Here is a 14289-nt window from a genome sequence, read left to right as displayed (position 1 = left end):
CCATAGATTTCTTAGTATGAAACTTGCCCCCAAAGAAGTAAAAATGTGACTCATATGTTGACTGAAAAATTTGACAAGTGAAAAATGTATACTTCTATTTTTATGAAATCTGTTGTCGGATTGTAAACAAGACCAGGGCATTTACGAAAGCTTGGAACATGTTCCTTCCTACAAATGGTCGGTTGTGGTATAGCATACTCGCCCTTGTACAATCCTTCGTGACAAAGCCTAAATGGATGTAACCCACAAGAAACGTCGTTAATGAAATAAACCGTTATTAAGGTTGTAAAAACAATCATTAAATTTGCCATTTTATTGGTAATATACCTAATCCCGGAATCGGAGAGGTTTTCTTATCACTCTTCCCCGTCTAGAAATATGTGTGTCTTGTGTTGTAGCGATAGGTGTTCTGATTGGTGAAGTGTCTGGTGTGTCAGGTGGTGTCGTGGCGTCTTTTGTGTGACCTGTCAACATATGTGTAAGATTATAGTCAGGTGTACCAGTGTTAAGTGTTGGTGTGTCAGTTATGTCTTGTAACTGTGGTAAATTAGCTACTTTTAATCGATTAACAGTTACTGTGTTTCTACGCCCGTTCATGGCTAAAGTGAAAAACTTGGGCTGTTTATCTAATACCTTATAAGGACCGTCATAGGCTGGATACAATGTCCCCTTTTGAGCATGAACTCGCACAAAGACATGCGTGCAGCTAGCCAAAGCAGGATCAATGTAAACACTATCCTGTCTCTGAGTTTTCCGTTTGGCAAAGTTCAAATGAGACATAAACGTGGTCAACTGTTTCGAATAATCAGATATAGGAACATCCGGCACAATTTCTTCAAAAAACTCTTCAGGTAAACGTAAAGTCTGACCATACACCATTTCAGCGGAACAAGCGTCAATGTCAGGCTTATAAACACTTCGTAAACCCAAAAGAACAAGTCCCAAATTACCATGCCAATTGTTAGGATGACTACGAGCTTTAAGAGCAGACTTCAAATATTTATGTTGGACTTTAATAAAACCATTACTTTCCGGCCGATAAGCGGTGGTCTGCTGCAATTTTATACCAAACTGAACACAAAAATCATTAAATAGTTCAGAGGTGAATTGGGTTCCTCTATCACTTGAAACATAGAGTGGCGCTCCAAATCTAGCTATCCAATGTAACAAAAATGCATTTGTACAAGTAGCAGCTGAGATATTTGGCAGCGGAATGGCCTCAAACCAGCGTGAAAACCGGCAACAAACGGTCAATAGATAAGAATAGCCATCGCATACAGGAAGCGGACCAACTATATCAAGATTAACGTGCTGAAACCTAGCAGTAGGTTCAACGTATTTACCCAAGGGTGCTCGAATATGCCTTCTTACCTTACAACGCTGACATTCCAAGCAAGTTTGACACCAATCATTAATGTCACGTTTCATGCCGTGCCAGACAAAGCGGCTAGATATTAAACGTTGAGTCGCCTTCATTCCAGGATGCGACAAACCATGCAAAGTATCAAACGCGCGCCTTTTTAATGAAAACGGAACAATAGGTCTGAAAGTGCCAGTGGAAATATCACCAATCAACTTAAGTTCACTATTAGGAACTGACCTTTCCGCAAGTTCCAAAGAACAATACAAATCATCCAAATGACTGCGAAATTCGGTCGCCTGCTGTTCCTGCGCTAGATCGTTTAACGACAACAAATTATCGACCAAAGAAACAGCATTTACCTCAATTCGGGAAAGACAATCAGCTACCACGTTTTGAAAACCACTTAGAAAGTCTAAATTACTTGTGTATTGAGCAATATAGTCCATATGACGCTGCTGTCGTGGCGTAAAATTATTAGACCTTGAACGAAAAGCTATAACCAAAGGCATGTGATCACTCACCACATTAAAATTCCTTCCTTGCAAGATATCTTTGAAATGCTTAATAGACAAATAAATCGCCAACAATTCCCTGTCAAAACTAGTGTAATTCTTTTGAGCATTATTCAAGACCTTAGAGAAAAATGCTATAGGTTCCCAAACACCTTTATTGTACTAATTAACAGATGCGCCCACAGCATAATTACTAGCATCACAAACCAATGAAAAGCGACCATTTATCAGAGGATAGTGCAACAAAACTTGATCACTAAACTTCGTTTTAATATCCTCAAAAGCTTTAATAGCTTCAGGACTCCATTCAAGCGTCCTTTTACAATTCTTAGGTTCGTTGCTAAGCATTACATTAAGATGACGAAGAGTGTCAGACACATGAGCAATAAACCGACGGTAAAAATTAAAAACTCCCAGAAAAGAACGCAACTGTGTTACAGTCTCCGGTCGAGGGAAATTCCTAATAACTTCCACTCTGCTCTTAAGAGGTTTAAGACCTTCCTGGGTAACGTTATGACCCAAAAAATCATTCTCATTTTTACCCAAATGCGTTTTCCTTTCATTAATTACAATTCCATAATCAGATAACCTTTGAAACAACATTTTTAAATGCATTTCATGCTCCTCAGCGTCAACACTAGCAACCAAACGATCGTCCACATAAGAGAAACAAAATTCTTTAAATCCACGACTTGCGCACTTTAAACCAAAACTGAGACGCAAAAACTCAAAAGATCCAAACGGTGTAGTGATAGCGGTTTTAGGAACCGAATCAGGGTGAACTGGCACCTGATAATAAGCGCTCAACAAATCGATAGAGCTAAAAATCGTTTTCCCATGCAAATTATTGGTGAAATGACGCAAATATGGAAGCGGATATGAATCATTCTCAGTTAATAGGTTTAAATTTCTGTAATCGCCGACATAGCGCAAAGTTTTATCACGTTTAGGCACTACATGTAGAGGTGAACTCCACGGACTATTGGACGGCCGAACAATACCTTGCTCCTCAAGTTTAGCAAAGTGTTCCCTAGCAAGTTTCAAAGTTTCTGGCGACAACCTTCTAGGCTTACAAGACACGGGCCTGCCTGAAGTTACTATATGATGCACAACGTTATGCTTAACAGGCTTATTAGCGGATAGCGGTTGCGTCAACTCAGGAAACTGCTACAAAACTCGCTGAAATCGATCAACACTCGACTCTGTACCACACTCTAGTGGAAAAGCGACCAGATTTACAATCTTTCGTCGATGTGCGCAGACATTTCTGGAACGTTACCTTCCTGCCTTTTGGCATCGACCGACTTATCAATAGAGCTAACGGGCTTTTGCCCTTGACTCGGACCTTTGAGCCTTTCCTCTGTCACAACATTGCGCAACAAACGCTTGCGGTTAACATCAACCAACAACTTAAAATTGTTCAAGAAATCAGCACCTAATATACAAGAATCTACATCACAAACGAGAAACTTCCACTTAAAACGACCAACACTAAAATTTACAAACAACTCAACTTCACCATAAGACTGAAATTCATTGCCCAAAGCGCATTTCATTTTTACTGGAACACTAGGACAAAACTCACGAGCTAACCTACGAGGTACAAGACTAACAGCGCTTCCAGTATCTACAAGAAAGGGCAACTTATGATTTTTATCAAAAACGGTGAAAGTTCTCGAATATACTTCGCCCTCAACATTGCTCACCTTTAATGCGAGGCACTCCGTTTTTTTGCTGATCATATGAGCAAGGCTTTTCACATTTGTAAGCTTGAGAGCCATAACTGCTATGATAGTAACACAGGTGTTACGTCGTTTTTGTCAACTGCTGTGAATATAACTTTGTCCAGCAAATTGATAACAATCTTCCTATGACGTAACAGTTGGTGTTTCATTGCGTAACAATTAATGTTCCATTGCGTGACGTCAATTGCCTGTCTACTGTATGTTGTAATCATTTTGTAACTTGCCTCGTGGTGTACGTTTGTGAACTGCTGACAGGTATAATTTGAATTAAAGCCAGTCAATCTAAATTCTAAACACTGATACTTTTATTTAGCAGCTAGAAAGTATAGATAAATTGCTGAATTTGTTTAAGCTGCGTTCGTAAATCATTTGCATGGTAAGTTTGGCTTTGTCCTCTAATGTGTGTTTTGTTCTAAATCTGGAAATGTTTAATTGTTGTGCAGGATTTATTCGGCCTTTAAAGCATCTTTCAATGCCAAAACCCCCTGTGGCCAAACAGTCGGTATGTTTACTTGTTGTGTTTCGAGTGCGATTTATGCTTTATACGTTTTCATTTTCATTCGCAGAAAAACCGGATTGACCAAACAATTAAAACGAATTGTCATTCACTTGGTGTCCGCGTTTTACTTAAGCCACATTGTTTGACGCTTGCGTGAGAAAAAGGGGAACACGCAAAGGAAAGCGTTAGAACAGGTCTGACGGTCGAGCCGTAAAAAATCGATTAGCCTGTACGCCTTGGAAAGAAGGCTGCCCTGGGCGTGGTCCCGAATTAAAATCGCGGCGAAAAGGAGGTCGATAATTGTCATAGCGCCTATTGAAATTACTTGACCTAAAATTTCCGCCATTTTGCCTTCTCGGACCCTGATACCGTGCATTGACTGGAACAACCTTTTGAGCAGACTTAATCGCGTTTAATTCCTCTGTCACAGCGCGAAGACGACGTTCCATAGCATCGTTAATTAACATCTGCGTGCATAGTAAAACGATCGTGCGAACCAGAAACCTCTACAGTCGTTTTAGAAGGTTTTTCAACCTGAAACTTACTCGGCTCCCCAATCAACATGATGAAATCAGCCTTTTGCGCCAACTCGTCAACAGACCAACCATAATCGGGCGCCAAAATCATGCGAATATGCGCCGGCAATCTATCATAAAAAAGTTTCTTTAACCACTTCTCTGCATCCGCGCTTATTTCCTCATGATTACCCAACAAAATCTTCATGCGATTTAACATTGCGCTGGGTTTTCTATCATCGAGCGACAGCTCATGAAACAATTCATGCACCTCAGTGATCGGATTACTGTCGTAGGCTTTTAAAAGCGCTCGCTTCAAACGATCATAAGAATGCGGACCAGCCTTACCCAGAATTATATGTCCAACACGTTGCGCCTGTTCCTGATTAAGAGCCGTTATCATAAGATTAAACTTATCGACATCAGTCGTTATATTATTGTTCTGAAAAATAATGTCGACACTAGCCAACCACAACTTAATCGAATCCTGCCACACCGGCGGCAACACGATCTTATTGCGCACGGAAACAACATGCTCAACACCTCTGGACCAATCGCGTATTGGAAGCGTGGCACAGCGAGGCGTGCTAGAATAAACAGGTCCAACGTGCGAATACGTCTGCTCAAAGCTGGAAACAACAGCGGGTTCCGCAGAACGACTTGGACCTGGTTTAGGAGAACAATAAGAATCGCTCCCACTCGAAGCTGTTGTATAGGAATAGGCTCGATCAGGCGACTGCGCAAAAGTTACCGAACAATGAGTCGTTACACCTAATGGATCAGAAAAACCAGTAAATTTAAAAATGTCATCTGGCGATTCGCCGTAATTATCGCCTTCATAAAAGGAAGGGGCTGAAAAACTTAGCTTACGTGTCTTACTCGGTGAAACAAATTCGCCAGGCGTTACTAATAACTGTTCGGAGGGTTCTGAACCTTTTTGTTTACCTGCAAATTTCATAAATTTTGGCAAAATGCCGGAAACCTTATGAAACATGGTAAAAGTAAGTTAAAAGATAATGGTTAGTGAACATGCATTAAGCTAGTTAGGATTAGAGTTAATTTTAATTTGGCTATGCGCAGTTACTTTTTCAGAAGGTTAAGAGTTGCGTGTTCGTTATTATCACCAAAAGGGTCACCACTTTTGCAGCGAATGCAAAGCTAACTCCTGGTTTAATAACTGCTATAGCACAAACTTAAGTATCTACTTCACGAGTTTTATTACAAGCAACATAACAAACAGACGAACACAGATAACTTACTTACACGATTTCAGCGGACATCAAGTTCACGATCGACGCATACGTTGGCGAATAAAGACAGAATATTGTATTCGCACTTTAACCAGAATTTTAACGGTTAGAACTAGAATGAATTTCAGAGTTTGTGGCGTGGTATTTATAGGGCCAGCGCTTGAGTAAACAACGGTTAAAGAAACTCAGGGAAAACAAATTTGACCCAAGGGAGTAAACAATGAACTCGATGAACCAAAGTCATTGCGCTTGATTAACTTGGGTTAATGAAACTAGACATGCGGGAATTTGAAAACAATCTACTTTATGAACCAAAGTCATTGCGCTTGATTAGCTTAGGGTTAAAGGGTTCGACAAAATTACAAAAAAACAATCACGAGAAATAAACATGTTGTGGATGATTAATTCCGGGAGACTGAACACGTGATTGATGCACTATCACCAAAGGCAACTAAATACAAGTCACTCTTACACTCATTAATGCCAAAGCCAATGTGTAAATGATCATTGTTGTTTGATAAAACCCATTGTTTGGCAATTTAGTTAACATTCTCTCGGTTATTCAGTCATAAACAAACAATTAAAAAATCGATATAGCACATTTATTTTTGAAGGGTACAATTTCAAAAAAATTTGGGGGGGCCATGGCCCCTTTTTCCATTGTGGTTTTGTCGCAATATTAAACGGTGGTCCGCCCCCCAAACATTTTTTTGGAAGTGGGCCGCGAGCTGGAAAAGGTTGGGAAGCACTGATCTAAACTACAAGCCCGATATGCCCTCGCTCAATCTGCTTAGCCCCTGGTTAGTTAGTTCAATCCCTCGTTTTAAGAAATTCATGTTTTTACACACCTGAAAGTTTAACATTTAAAAAATAGAAGGTGGTCAATTGCACTGTTGCCAGAAAAAGGAGGAAATTCGTGTGCGGAACTGTAGGGTTTGTCCGGTGACGCTGCAAAACACCTGACATAAAAAAAAACTATGCAGTCGCAAAAGGGACATACGATACGCAATAAAGTGACTTTGTCAACATATGTGCGCTTATTTGAACTGCAATATACGACACCACACCGGCCACCCCGCTGAAAAGTGCTTTTCCTGAGAGCGAGTCTTTCGTGTGTCTCACATGCAACAGGGGTTGTGACCAAAAATTGACAGTTGACACTAACTTTACACTGACTTGACACTGCTTTATCGGATGAGGCTTGACACGGTGGACACTCCATTGACACTGAGGCTGTCAAGCGATCCTTTAAAAATCACTTGTTGGATTTGTTTGTTTTTTAGATTTAGCCTGTTAATGCAGTTTGTAAACATTGCATGGAAAGATGGGACGCCAATTGAGCTTCTCATGGACCTGTATCTAAAGTTGTAACTATTTAGATGTTCAAGAAAACATTGTATGGAAAGTTGGGACGCCAATCAAGCTTGCCTTGGACTTGTAACTAAAGTTACAATGACTCAGATGTTCTAGAAGTCATTTAGGAGGTTCCAATGCAAAGTTCTCTGTGTAATGCAATATCCTATCTTGCACTTTAATAATATTGTTTAACTTATTTTCAAAGTACAGCATATGATTTTGCAATTTTGCTGTAGTTCTGTAGCGATTGCGACATAATTTGTGCAAACTTTGCAATAATTGTTTACCAAAATAGCTCGTTTTGACTCGCTAGCTCAAAGCTTGCGAGGAAGCTAGAATATGTAGCGACCAAATCCCACTGTATTGACAAATCATGTTCGGACTTTGTAATATTTCCTGTCCCAGTTAATTAGGATGTAGATGCGACTTTGTGATCTGAGATTTGCGAGCTTTTGCCGTATCTTTGTCTCGATTGGACGCTGCTTTGTGTGGGAATCGTGCAAGGGCCAATGACAAGAGCACATGTGTAGTCTACGATTTAACGCCTTTATTCGGGGTACTTAAAAAACCGCACTGGTACATTTCGCTCTCTTCTCTGTTCTTTCTGTTTGCCTTCTTGTGCCTTTCAGGAGCAATAAACAAACGAACCGAAGTACAAGACACCTGTGTGGAGTTTCCAGGACTTTGTCCTGACAAGCTCAGGAGGTTAAGGATGGTGGTATACATCTTTAATTTGTTGTGACGCGGTTGTAACCTTGAGACTCATCAGCTAACATTAACATAAAACCGATCACTATAAAATTTGGTGTCGCTCGAGTGAGGAGAACTTACAAAATGTTGCTGTTTAACGAGTGATAACTTTAGAAAAGCTCGAGTGATGTCAGCACAGTTTACTACAAGAAACAAATAGAATTACAAATTTCTGGACTGAATCTTTAAACTGTGAAGCTACAGACATTTTACTTTTTGCAGAAAACTGTATTTTATATGTTGCCATCAACGTCGAGTATTTTCGTTTCTCACCATTCGGATCATGTTTCTAGTTAATCGTACGATCGGTTCACCACAGTACGATATGTCATTTCTTAAACGAGGTGAGCAAATATTGAAGTGCTATTCTTGGCTGATTTGTTATTTGTAGGATATGCATTTTTGTTTAACGAAAGTAAATCTTTTTACAACTCATGTTAAGTCATATGCACACAAAGAATTTTGTACCGGTCTTTCACACGGTAGACCTATGCGCTCGACTTTAAGAAACACGTAATTTAACCATAAAAACAACCAAATCGTGTAGGTGCTGTCCAATAGCCTAGCCATAGGAGTATATTGTTTATGCCACCGTGCTATTACATCGCATGTTGCGCCAACAAGGCGTTTATTGTTCTTCTTATTCATGCATGATACGCCAATGAGGCGGTTTTATTACATTACTACGCCAAGTGGGCGGTCTTTCCAATGAACGAATTATCTCTATACACGTACATACCTTTTATCACTTTCCCACGAGGAACGAATACTGTTATACTTTATGGCTATGCGAATGATTACTGACATCAATATACTCCTGAGTACCATCTCAATTTTAAAGGTTTAGTCTGAACATCCGCTAGCTTGGGGGCATACCTACATTAAATCACAACTTGATTACATGTTCTACTTTGTCAAACATATTCATTTCTTGTACAATTTTGTTGAATATAGTCAGCCAAGACTACCGCTTCAATTGCGAAATTTATTGCCTGCCCAATTATAAAAGATAATAATGAATTCGATTCTCAGGCAATAAATGTGCTGCTCTACCGCTATTATTATGTTCAAATGTTACATATTAAAACACACTCGTGGCTGAGCTGTCCAAAACGTAGGTAACTTTACTGCTACAGCATTCTCTGAGTTTGTGGCTTCTGTCATAATGCAAGAATAACGTTTTTGCACGCTTGGGGTCACCAAATGTAGCGAGGTGTTTATTCGAGGTACATGTACGATGCATCGTAATAGAATAACACAATTTGCGAATACGCCGCATAAGACGAGAGTCAGAGAAACAAGGCAATCTGTCTGGTTCGTTGTAGTATGAAAGCACACGATAACGGTAGTGAGGGAGGCCGCTACATCCTTGTTATTTCGGTACACTGCTTGCTATTTTGTTGTTTCAGAAGCGACGTGACTTTCAACCGCTATTGTGGCCAAGAGCAAAGGAACATTCAAATTCACCATACTGATAGACACAGAATTTCAGCGATTCAGGTGTCTGATGACTGGAGACAATCCATCTCCAAAAACAAAACGTTACGCTCGAAATGCGATAATGAAATTCGATAATTGGTGTGGTGTAAAGTGAATGTTGTTTGTTTTTGGACGTATAAGCTTAAACGTTTTAATGCCTAATGCGAACAATCCCGTATATGTGCTGTAACTTGTGTATTGTTGTGTCGATGCAGAAACTTCCAGAAATCAACAAATTTTCAATTGCGTACTGTTTTCTGTTGTGTGTGATATGTATTTTTTTGTATGCCACTATAATGCCCAAAACCACAATGACCATATATTGCCCATTGCTCGAAAACATGACGTGGGGTAAAAAATATATTCTTCTGATATTTATATCTGTTGCTAACTGCAAAACTGCTTTTATAAGTTCAGTCAGCTATCACAGGCATGCATGTGAGTTTTTCTCTCTTTAATTGCTAAATTTGAAAAGACACAAACAAACAAAACACCTCATTAATCAAAAACACTTTTTCCAAAGAATCGCTTGACAACCTCAGTGACAAGTTACAGTTATGACGTAGTGTCAACCGTGTCAAGTCTCATCCAAGTGGCAAGTCTCGTCCTATTTAAGAACACTTAATTATCATCATAGAAATCTAATACAGTGTCAAACGTAAAAACAATAATGGGCTTCTACCATAATGCAGTATAACACACGACGGAAAAAGACAGAAGATTTCTGCTGTTGGCATTTTCTGCACTGTTCAGCAAAGCAACTACACTGCAAAACTTTCGCAAAATCTTTTGCATAGGTAGTAAAATCAAGATAAATCAAACATCGAGTACTTACAATGTTTACAAATTACATTAACAGGGCAGTACCTTTCTGTCAAGTTATAGTCTTCAAGCGGTGCCAAGTCACTGTCAACTGTCAAGCGTCAATTTTTGGTCACAACCCCACTGATCTCTATAAAGTATAAACCCTGGATTGCGCTACTGGCCGTCACGGTTGAAGCAAATTGAAGCGTAATGGCGGCTGAAAAGGAAGCCCCAAAAATGCATTGGGGGCAATGGGAAGAGAGTGGAAAAATGACGATATTTTTTGTTTTAGGCATTTGTATAGCGATTTTTGCAGATATGATTTGTAGATTAATAGGACGCATGTATTCGAGTGTGTAATAACCTATAAATATGCGTAGATTGACTATGATGTGTATTGGTGTAGGTGTACTGGATATAAGTTACGTTATGAATCCAACGAGATGGCTACTTCCTTCACACAAGATGATGTAATTCTTTGTGTGACATTACCTTGTGCTTATCCAAACTGCTGTTTTTGACTGTTATCAAACTTCAGGAAATTCTGACCAACATGTGGAATAGTGTTTTAATTAAAATCACAAAAACTAAAATAATATTTCATTTATTTTAACACTATTTGACTTTTTTTCTTGATTGAGTGTATTTGGTTTGGGTCTTTATTATCTTGCCATGGTGATATTATGAAATTTTGCAATTCCATTTTACATTTATGATAAATTTGTTTTCAAACATTTCAGACATAATAGGGTTTATATTTCTCCAATAAGCAACCTTTATTGTCTCTGGTAAAATTCCACTGGAATGTTTCAGTCTCCTCCCAAACCCTCAAGCTTTATGACACTGCAAGATTACAATGCAACCTTTTACGACAACAAATGCACTACAGAGGGATTGGAATCAGATTAAATACTTTTTGTGTGTATACTGTTCTACTTCCACTGTGTATGTTTTGTAATCATTTCTGACACTGCCTGTAACATGATATGCTGCACATTTTAAACTTAAACAACTTTGAGGTTGTTGTTTTTTTATTTTGTGAATGCACCATCTGTTATAATGGTGATCATCTAACAAAATATACAGGATATCTGTATGAACTTGGCTGGTGTATTTGTTGCCTTCAGTCTTGTTTAGCAAGAATTTAAGTGTTGGTGATAACTGGTGTGCAGGTGTGTTTTTGCAGAAAATTGCTTATTAAGTAGAATAAAAACAATATTTCATGATTCTGACTGAAATAGTACATAAATAGGCAACTCATTTAGGTAGTTAAACTTGTCCACCCTAACTGCTATGATGTCTTAAATGTATTTGTATGCACATGTATCTCTTTGAGATATTAGAATTTTGTTAACAGTTTGTAGTTTGAGAATTCACAACATTAGAAAAAAATTATTCAACGCATGTTGGTTGCAAACTGAAAAGGGTAGATTAAATGAGCTAATTGTGAGCTTACTAGATTTATGGTTTGTAACATAGAAGCAAAATAATGTTGAACCTACTACAAAAAAACTTTTAAACAGCCATATTTTAGCTCCAAGACTTTGCTGACAATCAAAAACAGCAGTTTGGATCAGCACAAGGTGATGCTAAATAAAGTATCACATCGTCTTGTGTGAAGAAAATAGCCATTCTTGTTGGATTTGTGTCTTAAATATTAATAAATGCATGTAAACTACTTATATTGCACAATAAAACATTTATTACCACTTAATAATGATTTATTTCAACATTAACTGAATAATGTATTCCCAGTACACATACACTAATACACATCACAGTCAATCTACGCATATTTATTGGTTATTACACACTGGAATACATGCGTCCTATTAATCTACAAATCATATCTGCCAAAATCGCTACACAAATGCCTAAAATAAAAATTATCGTCATTTTTCCACTCTCTCCCCATTGCCCGCAATGCATTTTTGGGGCTTCCTTTTCAGCCGCCATTACGCTTCAATTTGCTTCAAAAATCACCCAACCGTTCAACGGAGTAGCGCAATCCAGTGTTTACAGAGATCAGTGCACAACCCTCACTCCTGACTCCTCACATGGTAGTCCAGTTCCTCTTTTTCTCTCGTTTCTTTTATTATCCTGCGCATTTCGGTTACGCATAACTTGGGCTAGATCCACACACACGCTTGCGCGCCTTTTTGTTTGTAAAATAAACAAAAACATTATTTTGAACTACAGTAAAACTTCGATACTATGCCACCCTTTAGGACCGAGAGAAAGTGTCATAGTAGCGAGGGTGGCATAATAGCGAGGGTTGTTTTTAAACATATCCTTGTGATGTGAAAATGTACTGTAATGCCATGTTGTGTTGTACGATTATAATTTATTACAGTAGTATAATTTATTACAAAAATACGGATAGATCGTGCCTAGAACAAACAAGATCTGTTAGTTTTGCCGTGACACAAGCACAGAACGGCATTTACATAACTCGCTGCAAAGCCGTGAAACCTCTTGACATGACCATGTTTGAATACACTGTTGCTGCCAGGCATAACGTATCAACAAAATTTTCAGCTCTTCCGGCAGTTTTTTATTCTACTGTGCCAACGTTTCGATGTCCCATACGAAACACCTTCATCAGGGTAATGACATACATTGCAAACACAAGTTATTATAAAGCGAAAAGGGCGGCGAAACACACACAAAAAGGCGGTAGAAAAAACGCAATGCGCACCAATGGTCGTGTGATAACACCTGGCTCAATGGTGCAAAAGCGACCGATAAGTTATCGGCATTAGAACGTCCGTTTTAACGTTCATCGTGTTGGTGTGAGAATGTATGTTCCACGACTCCAGGAAACCTCGCTTGTGAAAATCGGTTTCTCTCGCTAACACCTGGGCAGCAGAGAAGTTTATGGTGTGACCGAGGACAGTAGCATGTTGCGCTAATGCCGATTTTTTAGCATCTTTCTTGGCTACATCCCTTTCATGTTCTTTACGGCGCGTATTCAGAGATCTTCCCGTTTCGCCAATGTAAATCTCCTTGCACTGTTGACATGGGATCGCGTACACCACACCCCTTGCCGCGTTTGTATCAATGGGGTCTTTGGGGTGCGACAGCATCTGACGTAGGGTATTGACTGGTTTAATCCCTACCGAGATCCCAAAGTCGATTAACATGCGACGTATTATGTCTGTTAACCTAGGAATGTATGGCAAGGTAACAAAAGCACGCTCTTTGGACTGAACCTTTTTCCGAGCACCCGTGGTTTTTCGGTCACTGAGGATCCAGTTCGGGTAGCCATTTAACCGCAGGGCCTGGTGCACCCTTCGTAATTCGGTTTGGAGCATTCCGGGTTCTGTGGTCAACCTTCGGGCCTGATCTGTTAGCGCTTTCACCACAGCTCTCTTGTGGTGCAGAGGATGGTGAGACGTGAAATGCAAGTAGCGCCTGGTGCTCGTTGGTTTGTGGTACACTTGCGTGGAAAGTCTCCCGTCTGTTGCCAGTAATACCTTCACATCCAGAAAAGGAAGCCGGTTGTTACGTTGCAATTCCATGGTAAATGCGATCCCTTGTTGCACGTTGTTTAAGTGATCTAGAAACGCTGTAACCTGGCTAATATTGATGATGCAGAACGTGTCATCCACATATCTTTGCCAGAATCGTGGTGGTGTGGTAAACGTTTGGAGAGCGCGTTCTTCCACCGACTCCATAACCATATTGGCAACCACCACCGACACTGGAGAGCCCATGGCCGTGCCATACACTTGTTTGTAAAACTGGCCTCTAAATGTGCAGTAAGTCTGCTGCAAACAAATCTCTAGTCCAAGATGAATGTCCTCGTATGACCACTTGGTTCTATCCTTAAGGCTGTAGTCCTCCAGCAGTCTTGACTTAGCGATTTCCAGTGCCAGGTCAATTGGTACGTTGGTAAACAACGAGACTACGTCAAACGAAACCAACGTTTCGTCTTCATCCAGTGGCCGTTGTGTTGTGACTGCTTTAACAAACTCCTCAGAATTCTTTACCGTGTATTCTGTGTTATCCACCAA

At 39.6% G+C, this 14289-nt stretch overlaps 1 protein-coding gene across 1 annotated transcript in view; it reads right to left on the bottom strand.

Annotated features, from left to right (window-relative positions):
• Positions 1-12298: 12298 nt before the first annotated feature.
• LOC145208042 (uncharacterized) overlaps positions 12299-14289 on the bottom strand; it is a 2416-nt gene continuing 425 nt past the window's right edge. The window contains exons 2-3 of the mRNA XM_080078871.1: positions 13132-14273; positions 12299-12373 (exon numbers count right to left, since the gene is read on the bottom strand). Of these exons, the coding sequence (XP_079934997.1) occupies positions 12299-12373; positions 13132-14273 (1217 nt within the window). The remainder of the gene's footprint in view (positions 12374-13131; positions 14274-14289) is intronic.

This window comes from Phallusia mammillata, chromosome 1, assembly GCF_965637545.1.
Source record: "Phallusia mammillata chromosome 1, kaPhaMamm4.hap1.1, whole genome shotgun sequence".
NCBI classification, from domain to species: domain Eukaryota; kingdom Metazoa; phylum Chordata; class Ascidiacea; order Phlebobranchia; family Ascidiidae; genus Phallusia; species Phallusia mammillata.
Note: the sequence above shows the minus strand (reverse complement) of the source record. Positions and strands in the feature narration are given on the sequence as shown.